This window comes from Typopeltis vanoorti, chromosome 3 (assembly GCF_054136105.1).
Source record: "Typopeltis vanoorti isolate ZY-2024b chromosome 3, IOZ_Tvanoo_1.0, whole genome shotgun sequence".
In the NCBI taxonomy this organism is placed as follows: domain Eukaryota; kingdom Metazoa; phylum Arthropoda; class Arachnida; order Uropygi; family Thelyphonidae; genus Typopeltis; species Typopeltis vanoorti.
In genome coordinates, this window is record NC_143551.1 from 55,883,089 (window position 1) to 55,906,054 (window position 22,966).

The following is a 22,966-nucleotide window of genomic DNA, read 5'->3' on the forward strand; positions in this document are numbered from 1 at the left end:
TACTTTATAATGAGGCAATACTTGTACCCAAGACCAACACAAAATTATGCAAGCATGCATGATTCATTACGTTTCCTTTTTAAATATGTGTACAATTTAGACGTCTATAATAATATTTGGAATAAGTGGAGGAATTTTTCGAGTCATTAGAGCAGGCAGCTGACAAAGAAAATGAAAAAAGTGGTAGTTGGATATCTAAACAGCAGAGTAGGAAGTGAATCCCACCAGGCATGTAGAAGATGCCCAGGAAAAAGCTTCTCAAAACACTACACTTATATGGGATAGATGGAACATTATACAAAGCAATACACACTCTGTATTTAAGTTGTAGTCAATGGTTAGAATCGAAAGGATTACAGGAATATGGTTTGATGGAAAATCAGGTGTATGACAAGGATGCACATTATTGCCACTCTTATTAATCATCTGTATGGATCACATTATGAAAGAAGTGGTATTAGGCCTGATATTATAATCGAAGATGTCAAACTTAGTTCTTTGTTTTATGCAGATGATGCTGTACTCTTTGTTTATTATACCTTATTTAAATGTTGCGCAAAACTGCCATTGGACCAGATAAAATCCACTATGAAATGATTAAATGTTTCATTTCATATGATTTCAAATGATTAAACATCTGTTGCATTCATCTGTGGAGCAACCATCACAACACCCTTACAACAGATTCTGTGAATAGCATATTTCCAGTTAACTGGCAAAAGACAGCTATTACTGCTGGAGAAATATCCAGAATCACCCATAACTATTGACCAGCTGCTTATGTAAGATTCTTGAAAAAATGGTTAACTCATCTTTTATGGTTTCTGAAGATAAACTATCTTTTTTTTTTTTTTTTTTTTTTTTTCAGAACACAATTTGGCTTCCATAAATATCATTCAATAACCAATTTAGTCTAGCCTTGAAGGATCCATTAGAGCTGCTGTCCTAAAACACATGCACTTAGAATAATTTTTTATTGATATGGAAAAGCATATAACATGGCTTGGAGATTTGGAATACTGAATGAAATGAAAGACCTACATAGTTTTTATCTCATAGAAAATTTCTTTCTCTTTATTAAGAACTTTCTGTATAACCAAATCTTCCAAGTCCGAATGAGAACCACTTTCTCCCAACCATATACTCAAGAGGAGGGAGTCTCACAGGTTTGGTTTGTGTCACGCTTCTTGCAGTCAAGGTTACTCAATAACACAACTTCCTCCAGCCCTAAGTAATGCCCTCAGTGTGGATAACTTTACTATCTTCTGTCATTCATGTATTATGAGAGCCATAGCTGCAGCAAGCCATTAGTCATCTTTTGAAATGGGCACTTGCAAATGAGTTCAGATTTTCACAGTAGAAGATAGTTTATATGATTTTGTGCCACAAATGAATTCTTCATCCTGACCCATAACTTAGACTAGAATTAACATTAATCCCAGTTGCACCAGAAGCCAAGTTCTTGCAATGCATACTTGACAACAAACTCAGTTTCCCACCCTCACAAGACAACTGCCATAAATCAGTGAAAACATTCTTTGCACCATATCTTCCACCACTTGGAATGCTGACCCAAGATTCTTTGCTTCATCCGTATCACATACTTTAAGATCAAAACTTGCTTATGGGTCCTAAGTCTATGCCTCTGCCCAAGAGAATTCTCTGTGATTAGCCCTGTTCACCATTAAGCTATAAGATTTTCAACTGGAGCATTTTGAACTTCACCCATTGCAGGTGTGTACATTAAGCAAATGAACCACATTTGTTGCTTCAACATCAACAGCTGCCTTTATTATAAGCTACAAAAATAAAATCCCTGCCAGACCATCCCATGTGAACAACTATATTTTGTCCACAGCAGGAGAATCTTTACACTACTCATCAGATTGCCATACAACCCTTTGGTTTGCAAATAAAAGCTCTCTAGATATTGGTAGCATAGCTCAGATATCACTAAACACATTTCCATCATGTCATGCATACATACCACCATGTAGCTTTTCTTTCTGCAAGTTACCCCTCCTGTTTTGTATACTAGCAGATCTTTCACGCTCATAAAACTGAATACTCTGATTTTGCATCTGTCTACATAGATGGTTCAAAATCTAAGGTACTAGTGGAATCTTCTGCTATATTCCTAGACAGCACAATATCTGCTCAGATCCTACTAGAATGTAAAAACTTTACAGCTGAGCTCTAAGTTATAAAAATGCTTATGACTGCATTGCTATCAAAGGTGCATAATGTACTCAGATTTACAAAGTTCGCTACTGGCAATGAGATGTCTAGAGCTATAGAAACACCCAGGGCTCTCTCTAAGGAAACTACACTTGAATGTATGCTTTTTGCATTGGGATCAAGCCACATTGGGATCAAGGGAAACAAGGCTGCAAATACTACATCTGGGTCAGCTTGTTGCTCAAGTTTCCATTGTCTGCTTATCCCATACACTGACTACTGACAGACTATCAGATAAAAACTTTTATCCTGGTGGCAGACATCATGAAATATATATATACGTTACGGTCAAAGTGATAAATATTATTAATAATTACCGGTTAAAGTGAATAATTAGAATAATCACTTTAACCGGTTAAAGTGAATAATTCTTAGAGGAGTCTGGTAAATGTAATAAAAACATGTTTATAGGTTTTATATATAGGTTTTCATTCTCAATAGAAATTTTAACAGCTTAGGTTAGGTTAGTTTATAATGAAAAATGTAAGGAAAGTATTTCTTTTGCACTTAATGAAATCAGAAACCAGAAATCATTATAAACTAACTTAACCTAACCTTTATCGGTTGGAAATCCTAAACTAACCTAACCTTTATTGGTTAGGTTAGTTTATAATGAAAAAAATAAGGAAAGTACTTCTTTTGCCCTCAGTGAAGTCAGAAATCATTATAAACTAACCTAACCTAATCTAAACTAACCTGGATGTCGCATGTCGAACCAGAATGTAGTCGTGGTTTGTCGTAGGCAGATTAATGGGCATGAAAGATAAACCGTTGTTGTGGGCCAAGCTTAATGATTGCAGGAAGATAAATGGGGATAACAAATAAAAGTTGTTGTGGGCAGATGAATGGGGATAATAGAATAACATCGTTGCTGTACCTCTTTCCTCATCAATGGAGAAAAACACTGATCAGTTCCTCTCTGATTTATCTATCATCCCCATTTATCTGCCCACAATCATTAAGCTCAGCCCACAACAACATTTATCTTTCATTCCCATTAATCTGCCCACAACAAACTACGACTACACTCTGGTTCGACATGCAACATCCAGGTTAGTTTAGGTTAGATTAGTTTATAATGATTTCTGATTTCACTGAGTGCAAGAGAAGTACTTTCCTTACTTTTTTCATTATAAACTAACCTAACCTAACCTAAGCTGTTATAATTTCTATTGAGAATGAAAACCTATAAACATGTTTTTATTACATTTACCAGACTCCTCTAGGAATCAACCTCCAGGAGATTGATGAGGCCAGGGACTTGGGAGTGTTGGTGGATAGGGAGATGAAGTTTAGGGGGCACATTGCAAAAGTAGCTAAATCAGCTCAACTCACTTGGTTGTTGAAAATACCTTGACGAGCAGAGACAAACAAGTTTTTGTACCTCTGTATCGATGCCTTGATGAGACCTCATCTCTGGTTAAAGTGATTAATTCTAATTACTCACTTTAACCGGTAATTATTAATAATAACCGGATTTATCACTTTAACCGTAACACACATATATATATATAGAGAGAGAGAGATGAATAATTATCTCTATCGAATTTCTATCTTGCTTGGCTCTACATATGCCTGTGTGTGTGTATGTGTGAGAGAGAGAGAGAGAGTTCTGTAACACCAGACTAACCATCAGTCAACCCTTTAATCAACTGCCATAATTTTGCTAATAAGTGTGATCATTATTTTAACCATTTTCATAGTGTTTTTCCTGTACTCCAGGAGATTGATGAGGGCAGGGACTTGGGAGTGTTGGTGGATAGGGAGATGAAGTTTAGGGGGCACATTGCAAAAGTAGCTAAATCAGCTCAACTCACTTGGTTGTTGAAAAATACCTTGACGAGCAGAGACAAGCAAGTTTTTGTACCTCTGTACCGAGCCTTGATAAGACCTCATCTCGACTACTGTGCCCAGATTTGGTCACCTAGGTTCCTTCTTGATGGGGAGGAAGTGGAGAGGATCCAGAGGCGAGTGACTAAGATGATAGTGGATCTATGGAATGAACCATATGAGAACAGGTTGAAGATTTGTGGGTTGCAGAAATTAGTTGATAGGTGGAAAAGGGGAGATATGATTGAGACATTCAAATTGCTAAAGGGTTTCTATAGGATTAATTCAGAGGATATTTTTGAGATCAGGACTGGTGGGAGAACTAGGGGACACCTATGGAAGCTGGGCAAGAGTGTGGTTAGCAGGGGTGTTAGAGCTGGGTTCTTTACTTTTAGAGTGGTAAATGAGTGGAATAAACTGCCAGAATCTGTTGTTGGTGCTATGACGGTGAGTGAGTTCAAGGCAAGGTATGATAGATATTGTGAGAATGTCGTATAGTTGTGTGGACATGATGTTTAGGGCCTCCCTCAATGAGTCTAAGGACTCCCTGGAGTCACCCGTAATAATAATAATAATAATAATACATCTTAGCCCTATTACACTCAGGTAGATTTTATCAGACTTACCAAATGTTTCTTTGGTTTTTAAATTTTTACAGCAAATAAAATGGCCTTTTTCAATAGCCTTCAGAACATTTTACCACCTTCTTGATCTTTATCTTCTATATTTTTACCAGTCTTCCCATGACTGTTGTTAGCTACTTTTACACATAGCTTCACTTTCTGACATTTTAATCCATGTTTTTATTCCGACTTACTTGTCAAGAATTTTCAGTATGCTTTCTTCTTTTCCAGAAATATGTCTAACTTTTTGAGCCACCATGAACATTGAATTCTTCTGTCTTTGCCATTGCCACCTGCCTCCCTGTCTTTATTTTTTTTTAATCCTTTCTCGGAACACTGAGAAAGGATTAAAAATAATATTGAATTCTTCCAATATTTTGCCTTCATCACAGAGATCTCTTCAAGGAGTACAATATGAGACTTGTAACACGCATATACACTGGCAACACAAAACTGAGAGAAACACATAGATGAAAGACTAGAGTCCTAACTAGGTGGGATGCTCTCTGTGGATACGTGTTGGCAGCCTAAGATATAAACTGAGATCTTGAAGCATCTGTGTTTCCTATATTTTGGGAAGTTTTATGCAACCATATTTATTCAAATTAAACTGATTTTTGAGAGCATCTGCAGATTCAAAAAACAGTCCGTCTCTTCTAAATTTACTGTAATGGAGCACGGTAATATTTTTTCAATTGATTCTATGAGCTGGGTCTAAAGCATGTCTGTAAGGCCAGATTGGCTATAGCATTACTGCAGGTGTATTTTTTTTTTGTTCTTCTATGTGAATGATAGCTGATCTTCCTGTCCATTCACAGGAGGCCAACTTGCAGTAATAGGGAATTCTATATACATCAGGAAGTGAGAGAGGAGGGAGTTGGTCCTTAGTGGAGTAGATAAGTGTATCTAGTTTCAAATGGGGCTTGAAAAATATGCAGAGATTATATTTCTAAATATTCTGGCTATTTTTTCTGATGTTCCTCAAACATAGGAATGGTGATTGCATTACTAAAATCTTGCTGAAGAGAAGTTTATGAATTGAGGGAAATGATTAATTCTTTTTTGGTACTGTGGGAATTCTAGCCACTTGACAAGGTGTCTATAAGGGCTCTACTGTTATTAGTTCCTTGTCAATTGGATTCTAGGGTGAATTGAGATGACAGAGGAAAGAATCTAATGTGCTTGGGTGACGCCAAATAGAGAATGCATTATCCACATATCTTTGCCAGATAAAAGGTTTGAGAGGAGCTGAGTTAAGAGATTGTTTTTCAAAACCTTCTATGATAATATTGGCAGGGGGTTGTCCTCTATTTGTTTATAAATTTTGTTCTTCTAAGAGAAATATCTGGAAAAGGAAAAGATATTTGTGATATCAGGAGGAAAACATTTTTTTAAAAAGTTTTTTCCTCTTAATATCACAGATTTCTTTTCCTTTTTTAGTGATAAAGTGTCATTTAAGTGAATATTGGTGAACAGTAAGGTATGCCAAAGCTAACTAGGTCATCATCATCAAATTCCTGACATGTACCCTCAAGGAGTGTACAGGATATGATAGTACTAAATGATAAACTTACATCACCACTAACTTCCTATCTACAATTTTCCTCCAAATCAATCTGTTACCTGTCAAGACTCCAACATTATCGGATCTTATATTTCTGTCTTCTAAGGCACTTTTTACTGTATCAATCCACCTATATCTTGATCTTCCTCTGGGTTTCCTACCAACTTAGCAGAGAACGCTTGTTTTGCTAATCTTTCCTTTCCTATTCTGTTCATCCCCCTAATCTTTCTCAGGACTCTCATATCTGCAGTCTTTAGTCTTTGGTCAAGTGTTTTATTTTTAACCCAGCTCTCAGATCCATAAGTTAAAATTGGCTTGATACCATGAGGGAAAGGATTGAATTGTGTTTTGACTAATTTCTCTCTTATTCCATATAAATTTATTCAGTTGACTTCCTACCATACCAGCTTTGTTGATTCTGTTGTCTATTTCCATATTTAATTTACCATCTTCACTAGAAATCGTGCCTAAGTAGCTGAAATGTTTTACTTGCTCTATTGGTTCTCCCTATTTTCATTTTCTTTGCCTTGTTATTGCTGACCTTCATACCATACCACTTTTTAATACCACTTTCCTTCATAATGTGATCCATATAGATAATGAATAACAAAGGGGATAATGTGCATCCTTGTCTGACATCAGATTTAACATTAAACCATCTTCCTGTATTTCCTTCAATTCTAACCACTAACTTACAGCTCAAATAAAGACTAAGTATTGCTTGATATAATGCCTCATTGACACCATACAACTGTAGCGTTTTGAATAGCTTTTCTTGACTTTAAATTTTTCAGGAAATGACAACGTATGCTAAAATATTAATTAAAAAACTTTAGTCAACACCTTCCAATATTTCGCCAATGTTACGTTGCCATCTTCTGAGAACATAAAAACTATGATATGTGCATGCAGGCACTAATAGCGAGCAAGCAAATAAGGCTGAAGAAGGCAACTGGTATTGGTCCTAGAGTCCTAAAGGTGCCCCCCCCCCCAGTGGGCTAAATTGGGCAGATGTTCTATAGAACATCAGCCCAATTTAGCCTTCTTCAGCCTCATTTGCTCGTTGTTAGTGCCTGCATGCACATATAATAGTTTTTATGTTCCCAGAAGATGACAATATAACATAGCCAAAATATTGGAAGGTATTGATTAAATAAGTAAAGGGGATAAAAATCCCTTATTGTTTTTCAGCCAGTAAGCGAAACTCTGATATCGAAAACTACGATCTAAACATTTCATGCCGACGAACTGTCGGCGGATCCAAGCGTTAGTGACCACTTGGTAGTGCCACACCAAGGCAACTCGATGCAAAGGTGGAGCAAGCTCCCTCACTATTCTTGATATTTTCTCATAATGTAAAAACACACAGCTCCTAGGAGATGTAGTACTGCTTTACATTATGAGGAGAGGTCACTACCCAGACCAGTTTCGACCTTTTTTGAGGTCTCATCAGTGAAAAACAATAAGGGATTTTTATCCCCTTTACTTATCAACCTTGCCAGAAAAAATAGCCATTTGGCTTTTCATCTTAGTTATAATATGTTATAATATAATATAGTGGCACACCTTTCTGGCATTCGTATAGCGATGGTATGTAAGTTCTTTTCACTTAAGCTTTGATATCATCTAGGTCTAGCTACTCACTGATGAGTAGACAAAAGGTTGAAACCAGTCTGGGTAGTGACCTCTCCTCATAACGTAAAGCAGTACTACATCTCCTAGGAGCTGTGTGTTTTTACATTATGAGATGTCAAGAATAGTGAGGGAACTTGCTCCACCTTTGCATCGAGTTGCCTTGGTGTGGCACTACCAAGTGGTCACTTGCACTTGGATCCGCCGACAGTTCATCGGCATGAAACGTTTAGATCGTAGTTTTCGATCTTAGAGTTTCGCTTACTGGCTGAAAAACAATAAGGGATTTTTATCCCCTTTACTTATCAACCTCGCCAGAAAAAATAGCCGTTTGGCTTTTCATCTTAGTTATAATATGGTATTGATTAAAGTTTTTCAATTAATATTTTAGTATACATTGTCATTCCTGAAAAATTTAAAGTCATGTGCAACCAGTGGTGGGCTATAAGGGGCTCGCTTGAGCCCTTTGTTAAATTTTTCTCAAATTTGTGAGCCCCTTGTTCTTCTTGTTTTAATAATCTTGTAGAACTAGAAAATACCACCATGGAATGTATACATGCCACTTGAAATTCATATGGATTTTCTGATAACTATTTAAAAAAATCATTTCATTGCATTTTATTCTGATGGAGCTAGTGTAATGTTAGGAAATAAACCAGGTGTTGCAATCAAACTTCTACAAAAATTTCCCAACATTGTGATTTGGCATTGCACTCATCGTTTACACTTAGCAATAGACGATTCGATAAAAAACATTAAAGAAATATCATTTTGAAATATTTATGGATAAATTATATGCTTTTTATGACATGTTTGGCATGAGTGCCTGGGAAGCTTTGCCTACCATACTAGCTTTTTCTAATATCTATTCCATCTGTTGCTTATTCTATTATGTTTCTGTATTGGGTTCAAGGTTATATTGTGAGTGGTCGGTGTAATTTAGTGCGCATGTAAAATTGGTGATTTTTATCTGTTTAATTGTGTTTTTCCCTTAGAAAATTAGAGTTTTTATAGTATATGAGATTAGATTCTCATGTTTTTAGAGTATTTTGCATCTTTATAACATATTTTTATTGTAATATTTTAATATTAAATACAGGCATAAAATGGACCCAAAAATGCAAACAAAACATTAACAAGAACAGTGAAATAGTGAACAACTAGGTTTTCTCCACTAAAGACGATATTGAAAATAATTTAACCTCTGAAATCGCTAGGCTAAAGCAGATTATTAGACAAAAATGAGAGAACTACAGAAAGTCAAGTGACGATATTATTTGGTATGGTAACTCTATCATAAAACATGCCATTGATGAGCTGGTTATAATGTCAAGTTTTCCTAGTGCAAAAAGTACAAATATAATGCAAGCAATTCAAAGACAGAAAAGAAAAGAAAACGAGATTGTAATTGTAGTGAATACTAACAACTTAACTAATGATAAGTTCAGTTTGAGAGAGGACATGAAAAAGTTGTTGGAAGAGGCAAGAGTGAGAAAGTGAAAATAGTGATATTAGTTGAACTGTATTAGAACTAGATTGTATTGTGGTGGAAATTAGATTTAAATTGAATTTTTTTTATTTAAATATAGTCATTACAGTTGTTCTGCACTGTAAGTTACATAGTATAGCACATGGCACCGATGTGAAATAGAACAGTTATATCCTAGGCATTATTGTTTAAGGAATTCAACCAGAAGGATTTTGTATTAAAAGGGATAGTCGTGGGAAAGTGTGCTGGAAATACCACAAAAGCAAGGGTCAGAATTATGGGTAAGGTCAAAAATTTGAAGTAGTGGAAGGAATACGCATCACATTGTGTGCGATGCCATAATGGAAGACAGGACTGAAAGACAGATTACAAGTGTCACTATTGAGAAAGAAAGTAAAAGTGATGATCATAAGAATAGTAGTATGACAGATGTATAGAATGAAGAGTTGGCCGTTGAAGAGTAAGAAAGTGAAAATTGTAAGAATATTACCTCAATATAATAAAATTGATTTTAAAAAAAAGGGCTATAATAGCAAATATAAAGGAGTCTTGAAAAATTATTAATTGATATATGACCTAACACAGAGAGTCAGGGAAACTGAATTCTGGTGGGAGGAATTGTGAGAATCTATGTGCAAGAGCGACAATGTTAGGTAACTGTGTTAATGATGGGATTGGAAATTATTATAAAGAGAGAACGATTCTGTGTAATGATGTCTGCATAAGTTAAGAACTAGATAAGAAGAGAGATCTGCAAGTTGTCGGACTGTGTCATGCAGACCACAGACAAGTGTATGCAAAAGAGCATGCAGCTAATTTATTGTCTGTACACAAATGCTAGGAGTATCAGAAACAAGGAGTAGAGTTTGTTGCTTGGTTAATGTATTAGGACCTGATATTCTGGCATCAGTGAGACTTGGCTATCAGAAACAGATGTACTTAACTGGTGTCAAGTGCAAAGAGTACAGTATTTTTAAGAAGGATAGACAGGATAGGAGAGGAGGGGGGGGGCATGCTACTAATGATATCAAATGTCTTGAATCCAGTTAGAGTTGAGATCTATAACTGCAATACTGGTAACAATTTTTCATGTGGCAGTGAATTTGAAGCCATCTAGTGGGAGGTGGAGTCTAACAAGATTAAATACATAGTGGGGTGTTGTTACAGACCTGGTGGATCGGTTGCTAGTGATGAAGAAATGCATCAATGTATACATATGATGGGTGTGAAAAGTGTAATCATAATGGGGGACTTTAATTATGTGAACATTGATTGGGTAGCTATGAAATCGAAGAAGAATGAAACTGAATTTATTGAGCTGTTGCGAGACAACTTCCTCATACAGCATGTGACAGAAGGAACTCAAGGTCAAAGATTATTAGATCTGATTATAGTGTCAGAGGGGGAGGTTTCAGTTAAAGACATCACTATTCTGCCTCCAGTTAGTGACATTGATCATGTGGTACTCAGTTGGGAATTGGCTGAGTTTATTGGATGGGAAGGATATCAACAGTGCGTGGGAAGTGTTTAAAAAATACTTAAATGATGTGATATTAGAATGTGTCCCTAAATTAAATTAACCTAATTAGGAAAGAGATTAGTAAGAAAAAGATGATGTGGAAGGAATATCGTGTGAATAAGGATGATGTCAGTTATGATAATTATAAGCAGCAGGCCAGAAGGTTCACAAGTATTGTATGGAAAGCTAAGTCTGAGTATGAAAAGAAACTGGCTCTGCAAGTTAAAGACAATCCAAAAGAATTCTATTGTTATACTGCAAGTTAAAGAAAGAACAAAATTGAAAGAATAACTATACTGAATGCAAATAGTATGTGGGTGCTCATTAGGTGATTGTTCAACTAATGAGCAGCCATTTTACTAAAAGCTATCAACCTGATATATGCAACATTGAACTCACTACTACCTCTTCACCATATCAGGAAACTCATATGGATGAGGAGAAAGTACTAGCTGTTGCACAAGCTGAATGAAAATTCTGCAATAGAAACTGATGGGATATCAGCATGGATGCTAAAAGAGTGTTCAGCTGAACTGACTATTCCCTGGACCATGCTATATAATTTGAGCCTCAGAACAGGAAGATTTCACAGGAGTGGAAAGACTGTATGGTAATCCCATTGTGCAAGTGTAGTGCAAAGGCCAATATACTCAACTATCAGTCATTCAATAATGGGTTTACTAAGGTAAGGTCATATTTTAGCCACTTGCTCACATTCTATAATAATGTTACAGCTGAGTTATATAAGGGGAATGAGTACACCATGAGACTTTGGGATTTTACTAAGGCTTTTGACAGAATACAGCATGGAATATTGTTGCATAAATTGGAAAATGTGTGATCGGATTATAAACTATAAGCATGGATAAGAGGAATGGCTGATTGAGATATCAAAAAATGGTATATGGGTGGTATGAATCTGCAAGTTTCAATGTAACCACAGTGGTGTGCCTCAAGGATCAGTCCTTGGTCCACTGTTATTCAATCTGTACATTAATGACATTGGGAAGGATTTGACATGCAGCTATTTGCTGATGATGCAAAGATAGGTAGAGTTTTCAGGAGTGCTTCTGATATATTTGCAGAATGATTTGAATAGGCTCGAATTGTTACTAATTATATATTGAGTTTTATCCTTTATCCAAGTCTTAGCAAACAAAGTTTGCGCCTGAAGTACTTTCAGGACTGGAGAAACTCATGGTAAAGGTGATATAAGTTCTCATCGCTTGCCTTAGTATTTCCCATAATACAAAGCACATCTCCTTGCAGACATGTATAATGCTATGCATTAAGGGAAGGGGCCACTACCCAGACTAGTTTTGCCCTTTATTGAGGTCTATCCAGGTCTGGGTAGTAGCCCTTCCCTTAATGCGTAGCATTATACATTTCACATGTCCACAAGGAGATGTATTTTGCGTTATGGGAGATACTAAGACAAGTGGTGAGAACATATTCCACCTTTATAACAAGTTGCACCAGTCCTGGAAGTACTTCAGGTGCAAACTTTGTTTGCTAACATTTGGATAAAGGATAAAACCCAATATATAATTAGTAGCATAGCCAAGTGAAAAACTTCCATAAACTTATCTCTAATCCAGAGAATTTTAATAATAGGGTGTGACACTCTTTGGCAACTCATATAGATAAATATGACTTCTCCATTACTTTCACCACAAATGGACATCACAAATGCAGTTTTGTGCATTTGATCCTTTTAGTCAGATATGGATTTCTTAATAGTTTTGTAGTTGCTATAAGATATGGTGTGGGCTAGCTGCAAAGCTGGAGATCTAGTTAAGGAAATGTTTGGAGGGATGGCGAGGATTATCTTATATTCTGATTGGTAGATGGATAATATTTATAAGAGCATTAATAGCTGCAGTGTTTCTGATCAATCTGGAGATTGATCTAAAGAATTGAGAAGAGAAGCCATTTTGAATTTTGAACATTGAAATTCTGATAGAAGATGACTTCACTGTTTGGGTTTTAGGGTTGCTGAAAATCAAGCAAGCAAGCGCCAGCTTTGTAATAGACAAGCAAAGCATAGTTTAGGTAGTTGAGGTGGACAGTAATTGTGGCGACTGTCATAGTTTCTGTGAGAAATAATTGTTAGATGCTTGTCAGTAATGGTGCAAAAGATCATGAATGAGAGGGAGGTGAATGTGGAAGTTTTTGTATGGATGCTTGTAGGGTTTTTTTTTTGTTATTATTATTTTGCTTGAACTTTTAATTTTATAATTGCTTGCTGTTGTTTTTTATTGGATAGGAGATTTTTTCCCTAATATTAGTGTTACCTTATTTATTTATAGTCTATTATGCTTGGTGATGAAAATTTGGTGTTTTTCATTGTTGATGATTGAAGAAACAGTTAAACGTGTATGTGTGTGTGTGTGTGTGTGTGGGAAGGGGGGTCATTCAGTGTTTAGGTGAAAGACCTGCAGATGTGTCTCAGACACAGAGTACATTTCCAGTCTGCTATCAGTGACTGACCTCAGCAATGCCTTCTGCATATTTCTATGCTTGGATAACCCCACCCCCACATTTCAGGTATGGTCTGCCAAAATAAGTGGTAGTAGAATTATTTACTAGTTCGTTGGGAAGCTCTTTATGATCCATTATCATCAGGCACATTCTTGTCTGGTATCTGGTAGCCTGCAGAACTACTTTACAGCTCTACCCATGAATGAGGAAGATTCTTGGTCCTACAGCATGCTTGTCGTGATGATAAAAGTCAGCTTCAGCTGCAGTGCATTAAAGGGAGCAGGGAGTACACACTAAGTTTGAACGAGGAACAAACACAGAAATAGCAACGGCCACTTCAGGCCTCCATTTATCTGGTATTTTATCCACATGGAAAAAGGTATGTAGCAGTAGTATATATGGCAGGATTTGAAGAAGCATTTTCACACCACGTGATGTTGTTTTATTGGCTTGGCTTGGAGAGGTTATATGTTTCACACTAGAAGTTTCTTAGTCTACATTTTTCTTTAATCTCAGCTCTAATCTCAGCCGATTAGAGTCCCAGATAACAATAATAGTAGTTCTTGACATTTCAAGGAAATAGCTCGACATTTCATCACCAGATTTCTTTATCTTCTGTTTCCACTTTATTAACAAATGAACCATCTCTGTTGCAAACAAATTTGGCTATTCATACCATATGAATAGCCAACCAAGGAAAGATAAATGTAGACTAAGAAACTTCTAGTTGTTCCATTCTGATCTCTTTTTCATTATATTATAATAACTTAATTATGTCAGAGGATCCACGTTGTTTCATTTCCCAGCTTGCTTGACATTAAACCTTAAACCTTGACAAGAAACCCTGGTGCCCATAACTGGGCACCAGGGTTTCTTCGTGATGGGGAGGAAGTGGAGAGGATCCAGAGACAAGTGACCAAGATGATAGCAGGTCTGTGGAATGAACCTTATGAGAATAGGTTGAAGATTTGTGGGTTGCAGATAGGCGAAGGAGGGGTGATATGATTGAGACATCGAAATTACTGAAGGGTTTCTATAAGATTGATCCAGAAGATATTTTTGAAAATATGACTGGTGGTGGGAGGACTAGGGGACATGAATGGAAGCTGGACAAGAGCGTGGTTGACAAGGGTGTTAGAGCTAGGTTTTTTACTTGGAGAGTAGTGAATGAGTGGAATAAGCTTCCAGAGTCTGTTGTGGGTGCTACGACCGTGAATGAGTTCAAGGCAAGGTATGATAGATACTGTGTGAATGTCGAATAGTTGTTCTTGACATGATGTTAGTCCCTCGATGAGTCTGTCGACTCCTTGGAGTTGCCCGGAACAATAATAATAATAATAATAATAATAAAAACCTTCTGGCTGATGATATGAACTAGTATGTTTTCATCCTTCTGATTCTGTAGTTTTTTGTGAAAACTACAGAATCAGAAGGATGAATGAAAATTTGCAAAATGCTGTATATTACCTATTCTAACCTTGACAGATTGAGCATTTTCCAAAAATGATATTCAAAAAAAAATTCATTAAATAGAAAGTGTTAAAATAAAATATTACATCCAAACATTACCATTTTACACTTTTAACACTTAAAATGTTCAAGCATTTAAGTATATTCCCAAACTAAATCCCTAAAAATATACATACATTGTCCTAAATTAAATTTGGATTAACTTTTTTTTATTTAAATTATTCTGAATTATTGTTATATTTTAATTACTTGGGATTATTTTCTTTAGATTGAAGAATGTGTTGTATGTTCAGATAAGCGAGCTTCTGTATTGTTTAAACCTTGTGGTCACATGTGTGCATGTGATGGTGAGTATTGATGATATTAATTTTTTTCTTGTTAGGCATGCCATATTTCAAACTTTAAATTTGCATTTATAAGTCACTGGTTTGTTCCTAGAAACTGAGATTAATAATATCATATTTCATATCAATCATCAGGGAAATATAAGTTTTTATAATCTGACCTAGCAATAGAATTCTGCCAGCCTGTGGGATGGGATCCCAATCATTTCAGATATTTTTTATACAGTATATATGCAGGTGGTCATAAGGAGTCATAGTTGAAATGTGATGATATTTATATACAACATTTTTTTTTCTCTCTGAACTAATATGATTTCTGCATATTAGTTCAGGGCCGATGTGACTGAAAAATTTTATATAAATGCTGTTTTTTTTTTATTTTCTTTTATTTCAGTGAGCAATAGAGATTAATTTAAAAAATGAGTCAGCCAGATATATTTACAGCTATAGCGTTCTGTTAATATGCATATTTAGTTCATATAGAGCAAATATAACAATAAACCTCATTATTTCTAGACTTCAAGCCAGATGTGAAGACTCGCATATAACTGTTCGTGAACTGAACTTTTTTGACTATTCAGTTGATAAATCCTGTATAGGCTATAACAGGGGCGGCCAACTACTTGTCCTTTTGGAGCCACGAGGAAAGGAAAGCCTCTACTAGTACATAAGTTACTAAAATTATTGTGTTTCAACTTTAAAATTATTCTAATTGTTCAAAGTAGATGTCATTTAATGTATTTCCAGTTAAACTTTTTGTTGCGGTAATTTTTATTGACCTGTTTTTCTCTCTCTTCTCTTTTTATTTTGTTCCTCTTTTTTGTTGTCTCCTCTTCTCTTTTTGTTTATTTTTTCCTGGTAGATCGTGAAGAGCCGTGTGATGTTTGAATGCGAGCCGAGATCCACGCTGTGGCCACCCCTGGACTATCACATAATTAATCTGTCTAAATTTGTCATTTCATCTGTGATTTTGTCTTTTCCATTTACTTCAAATATCTGCTTTTCTAATTTTCAAAATACTGAGGCAATTGATGTAAAGTTTATCTCTGATCTCTGAACTGTATCTGATGCACAGAGTATTTTAATAATATGATGATGGCATTTTACTACTTTTATATGGAAAATATATGACATCTGCATTGAGTCAACTTTATTGTCTTCTTGGTTCTTGACCCCACTAATGAGACTTCAGAGTTAAAACCAGTCTAGGTAGTGACCCTTCCCATAATTCATAGCAATATATACATCCAAAAGGAGGTGTTCTGTGCATTATGGGATGCTGAAGAAATTGATGCAAAGTCAACAAATAGTCTAGTCATGAAGGTGCTCAACATGCAAACTTTGTTTGTGTACACTTGGATATAAGATTAAACAAAAATATAATTTCTTGTCAAGTATAAATTATGAGGTGAAATTGTCTGGAAGGATATAAAAATGAGAACTGGAAAAATAAAATCATTGAAAGCACTTGGCAAGTCAGCAGGTGCTCTTAAAGAATAAAGGGAAAATTATAAGAAAGTTAAAATTAGCAAAACAGAAGTAATTTAACATCTTATCATCTTCCTGTACTGAATTCAGTTCTGGCTGCTGAGTTACAACTCAAGTATAGACAGCATTGCTATAATGTCCCATTTATACCATAGAACTAGCATTTTGAGCCATTTTTTTCTTTTGGCACTTTGTCACATGCCTCTTCAAAACTTTAATATCCTTGCTATATTCCCATGATTTCTCAACTATATGTCTTAAAGTAAAAATCTCCTCTTGATCTTCTCTGTGGCCTGAACCCAGCTTGTTCCTCTCCAAAGTTCTCTTCCCCAATTTTTCTTAACTTTTTGCTCAAGTATACTCTCATAAATCTTACCAGAAACATTAGACTATTTTGCCACCTATGTTCTTACCAGAGTTTTCCCATAACTTATGTTTAAATAGTTTTACACAGTGCTTCACTTTCTTTCATCTCTCTCTCTCTCTGTATATTCTCAGAGTACAAGTTGATGTATTTGTCAGGAACTTTCTATATGCTTCCTTCTTTTTCTGACTGTCTCTTTAACTTTGAAAAAGGTTTTCTGTATCAATCTTATAAAACCCCTTGATAAACTTATATGTTACTATCATATCTGCTTATCAATTAACCTTTGTAATACACAGACCTTCAAACTATCCTCATAGGAAGCATTACCTAGAGTTGACACAATCTTGGCTATTTGCTTCTTGATCCTTCCTCATCCTCAAGGCATCCGGACTACCTATGTACAGTAAAGAGGAATAAGTTCCCCTATCCCAAGTTATCAGTGTTTGTGTTCTTCAACATTCATGCTATCTGATGAGTTGTTTTAGTGTTTACAATAGGCTGTCTAAATTTCAACAAACCTGAAATTCCTGCCCTCACAAATTCCTGCATTGCAGTTCCATAAAGACAGTATTCATCTTGTGATCTCTTCTTCCTAAATGCATAACTTTACAGTTTGCCATTCCCAGCCTTAAGAAATACTAGGCCCCAATGGGAATAATTTTGGTGAGGTCCCTAATTTAAGATAATTAAGCATCAGGAAGACATGCTATTAAAGAATATAAATCAGATAATCGTCATCATATTCCTGACATTTACCCTCAAGGTGTGCACAGGATATTATGATAGTACTACATGAAAAACTTACATCATTACTAACTTCCTGTCAACAATTTTCCTTCAAATCAATCTGTTATCTGTCAAAACTCCAACATTATCAGATCTTATATTTCTGTCCTGTAAGACACTTTTTACTGTATCAATCTGCCTATATTTTGGTCTTCCTCTGGGCCTTTTCCCTTCCAACCTGGCAGAGAAAAAAGACCCAGTTTTGTTTTCTAATCTTTCCTCTCCTATTCTGTTTAAGAGACCCATAACACCTTAGATTAGCTCTACTAACACATTCCTGGATGCTAACAATGTGAAGTTCTTTCTTAATATTCCTCGTTTTTAATATGATATTGCCATTGATGCCATCTGTTCACGTCGCTAACCTTTCTCAGGACTCTCATATCTGTTGTCTCTGGTCTTTGGTCAAGTGCTTTATTTCTAACCCATCTCTCAGATCCATAAGTTAAAATTGATTTCAACATTGTCTTGTATGCAGCTAATTTAGGGTTTTGACTAATGTCTCTCTTATTCTATATAAATTTATTCAGTTGACTTCCTGCCATACCAGCTTTGTTGATTCTGTTGTCTATTTCCATATTTAATTTACCATGTTCACTAAAAATCATACCTAAGTAGCTGACATGTTTTACTTGCTCTATAGGTTTTCCATTCACAATGCATTTGATATTTTCAATGGTTCTTCCTATTTTCATTGTCTTTGCCTTGTTAATGCTGACCTTCATACCATACCATAATGTGATCCATATAGATAATGAATAACAAAGGGGATAATGTGCATCCTTGTCTGACATCAGATTTAACATTAAACCATCTTCCTGTATTTCCTACCATACTGCCCTTTGTTGATTCTGTTGTCTATTTCCATATTTAATTTGCCATTTTCATTATAAAAATTGTGCCTAAGTAGCTGAAATGTTTTACTTGTTCTATAGATTCTCCATTCCCAATGCAGTTGATATTTTCAATGTTTCAGCCTATTTTCATTGTCTTTGTCTTGTTGTTGCTGATCCTCATACCAAACCTATTGCAACAACAGCTACTCAATTTAGTCAGGGAATCCCAAAGATTCTGCACTGAACTTATTTAAAAGTGTAACATGATCTGCATAAAGAGCTGAGATTAACATCTCCAATTTTGATATCAGGTTTAATACTGCTTTCCTTGATAATGTTATCCATATAGATAATGAATAACAGAGGGGATAACATACATCCTTGTTTGACACCAGATTTAACATCAAATCATCTTCCTGTACTTCGCTATATAGTGTCCCATTGACAATATTGTAGCGTTTTGAATAGCTTTTCTATTGACACCTTGTAATATGCCTTTTGCAGGTCTACAAAACTTGAATACAGATCTTTGTTATATTCCCATGATTTCTCAACTGTGTGTCGTAAAGTGAAAATCTGATAGTGACAGCCTCTGTTTGGTCTGAATCCAGCTTGTTCTTCACTTGTTCAGTTCAGCTTCCTTTCCACAATCCTTCTTAACCGTTTCTCAAGTATACTTGCATAAATCCTACCATTAACACTCAGTTGGGAAATACCTCTGTAATTTTCAATTCAGTTTTATTTCCCTTTTTATATTTGGGTACTATGAAAGCTCTACTCCAGTGATCTGGAATTCGTACCTCTGTTCAGGCCTTCTGAACTGTGCAGTGCAGGACAACAAGACTTTTATACCTCCATACTTGAGCATTTCTGGTCATATATCATCTACTCCCACTGCCTTTCCACTGTTCATGCTTTTGATGCCTTTTTCTACTTCAAGTGGATATGTATTCCTGATTGCATGCCTGTTGTCTGATTTTTACCACTGTGCTGTCACTGCTTGTTTCATTTGGCAATATTTTGAAGTAATTACTCCATACATCAAGGATATCTTTTTCTCCAATTTTCATGTCACTTTTATCATCTCTAATTTCTTTTACAGCACTCTTTCCTCCATTTCTGAACTTTTTTCAACAGCCTTCCGAATATTTTGCCACCATCCTGATATTTATTTCCTATGTTCTTATCAGTCTTCTCATGACTTTTGTTTAGCTGTCATACTGTACCATCATTTTACATTGTGGTTTAATCCAATAAGAATACAGTTTGGTTGGCTAAATCCCAAATTGCCAGCCTATCCTCATTCATTCAGTAACCAGGTAGATACCTAATGGAGTGCACCATGAGAAGGTGAGGATTGGACAATAGGTCAGAAGCCATAGTCAATTCTCCTCAAAAGGTTAAATCCTCCTTTAAAGGCTAGGTGGAGATATCCTCTCAGTTATACAGCTTTGACCCTTAAGCACCCTAAAAGAATCAGATAATATATTTGATAAAAGTATAACCAAATATCTTATCTGATTTTCAGGCAATATAACAGAAAAAAAGAAACTAAGTATAAAGAAATTTTTCTTGCTTCTTCACATACCTATGGTTTGATTGGATCCTTTTGTCCTTGAGGCTAGCCCTTCATGTTGCCACATTAAACTAGTAGTCATAATCTTTTGTCAATTCTGCTGAACTCTTTAGGTCATCTGCAAGATCTCTATAACATCTTTATTGGCTATTGTTACACCCTGATAACTTAAGAATGTGAAAATTTCAGTTATCATGGTGTAACAGAGAAAAAAATAAAAAAATCTGTATAAAGAACTAAGTAAGCATGCTTGTTCCTAAGCAGATATCATTAAGAACCTTTGAAAGTAATGAATACATAAAATTATAAGAAAGAAAATATGCTTGCATCCAAGTGAAAATTATAGCTGAAATTGGTTGTTGAACTAAATAAAAAAAAGGAAGGGATTTTATTACAGTTGTGATATGATAAAATAAGGTTAAGTAAAGCAAAGAAGATTAGTCATAGGATTTTGTATGTGAAAGGCTAGTTTTTACACTTGAAATAAGAGATCTAGGATTCATGTTAATTCTTAGAAAATTTTGGAAGGGGGATTAATTTAGTATAGGTAACTTAGAGGTTAGTTTAAACAAAAGACTATAGTTCAAAGTCATAATTCCCAAATTGAGATGTCGTCACATGTCAGTCGCGTGCACACAGACCGCAGGATGTTTTGGTAGAAAAATGGCACTCTAATTGGTCAGTGAAATCGACTCCGGTAAGGGAGGAAGAAAAGAAATTGAAGAAGGTGCCGGTATGGGGGGGTCATCGTATAAAAGGGTTAGGATCCCCCCACCCACCCACACACACACACACACACACAAGGCTTTTTCCCTCGGAGTTTCTTCACGAGTCTTCGTATAGGTCTCATGCGGTTTTCCTGAGTGACGGGTTAGGAGTTTTCTCCATCCGACACAATAAGGAAACAAAGTGTGCGGGATTTCGATTCCATATTCCTATTGTAAGAAATGATGAACGCCATTTAGTTAAAAAGGAAGAAGATAATGTAAGTGTGTTTCATTGCCCAGTGATCATAACGACAGAAAGAAATCTATAGAGAAGTCAGTGCCCACGTGGTGAAGTTTACAGCCATAGAATAGATGATCCTGTGTGTGTCCTTGATTGAAGCATGTAAAGTAAAGATCGTGAAAGCCCATCTTAATGCCAAAGGAACTTAGGAGTGACAAATTATAGAAGAGTTCGTCCTAGGAAAGTACAATCAGAAAAAGGTACAGACCGGTCTAGAAGACCCAAGTCAAAAGGTACTCTGAAAATCTTGTGTCAATTCAAATCGTATGCAACTGTAATCATTGTTCAATTACTGAACAGTTGAGGGGATTAATGTGAATTATACTAGGACAAGCTTGTTACTATTAATTAAAAAGTATTCATGTGCCTAGAGATTTAAGCATGTACATTGTATTTTATTTAAGAGAGTTTTAAGGGTTTAAAAGAGTGTATTAGCAGAGCGAAAGGATAGTTTAAACCCTGTTTTGGTAAGTTAGATAGAGGAAACTGATTATATATGTCCAAGGTAATGCAGCATCATTATAGCGCATTCAGACTAGACTAGTAAAGGGTTAAGTAAAGTGTTAATTAGTCCTGGGATTATATATATGTTTGTATGTATAGAAACTGTTATGGCGGCATGATCGCAAATTCCCATATAGGATCGTAGTCTAATGTGTTTAGCTAGTGTTAATTTGTATTTTATATTCTTAGTATTGAATTGAGTTTTATTTGATAATAATTGAATTGTACCATGTTTAAGAGTTCAATAAACTTTTGTTCATTGAAAATACAGTTGTCTGAGATTGCTGCTCAATGCACCACTTGTAAAAACTTTCGAACCTAATCACGTGGGGGGGGGGGGATTTTGTTAAGTTACGAGATAAAGGTCATGACTGCATATTAGTTTCACACTCAGACATATTTTGGTAATTGCTCCTTGTTTTTGAATTTTATATCTTAAACTAAATGTCCTGAAAGGCATAGTATAAAAAAAATATTTAGGAACACTAAGGGGAGAAGAAGCTTGAATATCTGTATTTGGGTGATATCTCATATATAGATGAGATTTGGATAAAGACAAGTAGAGTTTCACATGTAAGGATAATTGAAAGCCTAATAATCATAAATTGGGACACACTATCACTCTACCCTGGTTTGCATCATTGGCAAACTTCTAGATAATTCCCTTAAATCATTAATATGCAAATTAAATAGAAGCAGCCCAAGTACAGAGACTGCAGTATGCCACTGGTCATCCGCTTTCTCCTGGATTCACTTCCCCCATATACTACTCCATAGAAAGTGGCACGTCCGAGAATTTTTTACAGGTGATATCCTGTAAATTATAAAGTTTATATGATTATAAATTATTTAATTTTTTTTTTTAGTTATTACAATACGTACAAGTTAAATTTTGTTTTACACGAGAGAGAAGCTATGAACACATGCATATGATTGGTGCGGTATTAACAAAAGATCACGCGACCCAAAGACAAAGGCAACTGACAAGTGTTGAGTTGAAATGCTAATTCGGATTCAGATGTTATGGAATTCAGTCTGTCATAACAACATTCACTATGTATTTCTTAGTTTTAACACATTCACGACAGGGTATCGTTTGTCGTTCCGACGGAACTTCATATTACCGGCAGGCTCAACTCACACAAAGTTTCAATCCTTGGTTGAATTTTATTCCTGCTTGTTTGCATTTCAGCTGGCAAGCAAACTCACAC

General features: G+C 35.6%; 1 protein-coding gene across 1 annotated transcript in view; it reads left to right on the top strand.

Moving 5' to 3' along the window:
- The window catches only part of mib1 (E3 ubiquitin-protein ligase mind bomb 1), a 515,003-nt gene that overhangs the window by 461,472 nt on the left and 30,565 nt on the right, over window positions 1-22,966 (top strand). The window contains exon 18 of the mRNA XM_090415624.1: window positions 15,115-15,193. Coding sequence (XP_090271750.1) covers window positions 15,115-15,193 — 79 coding nt within the window. The remainder of the gene's footprint in view (window positions 1-15,114; window positions 15,194-22,966) is intronic.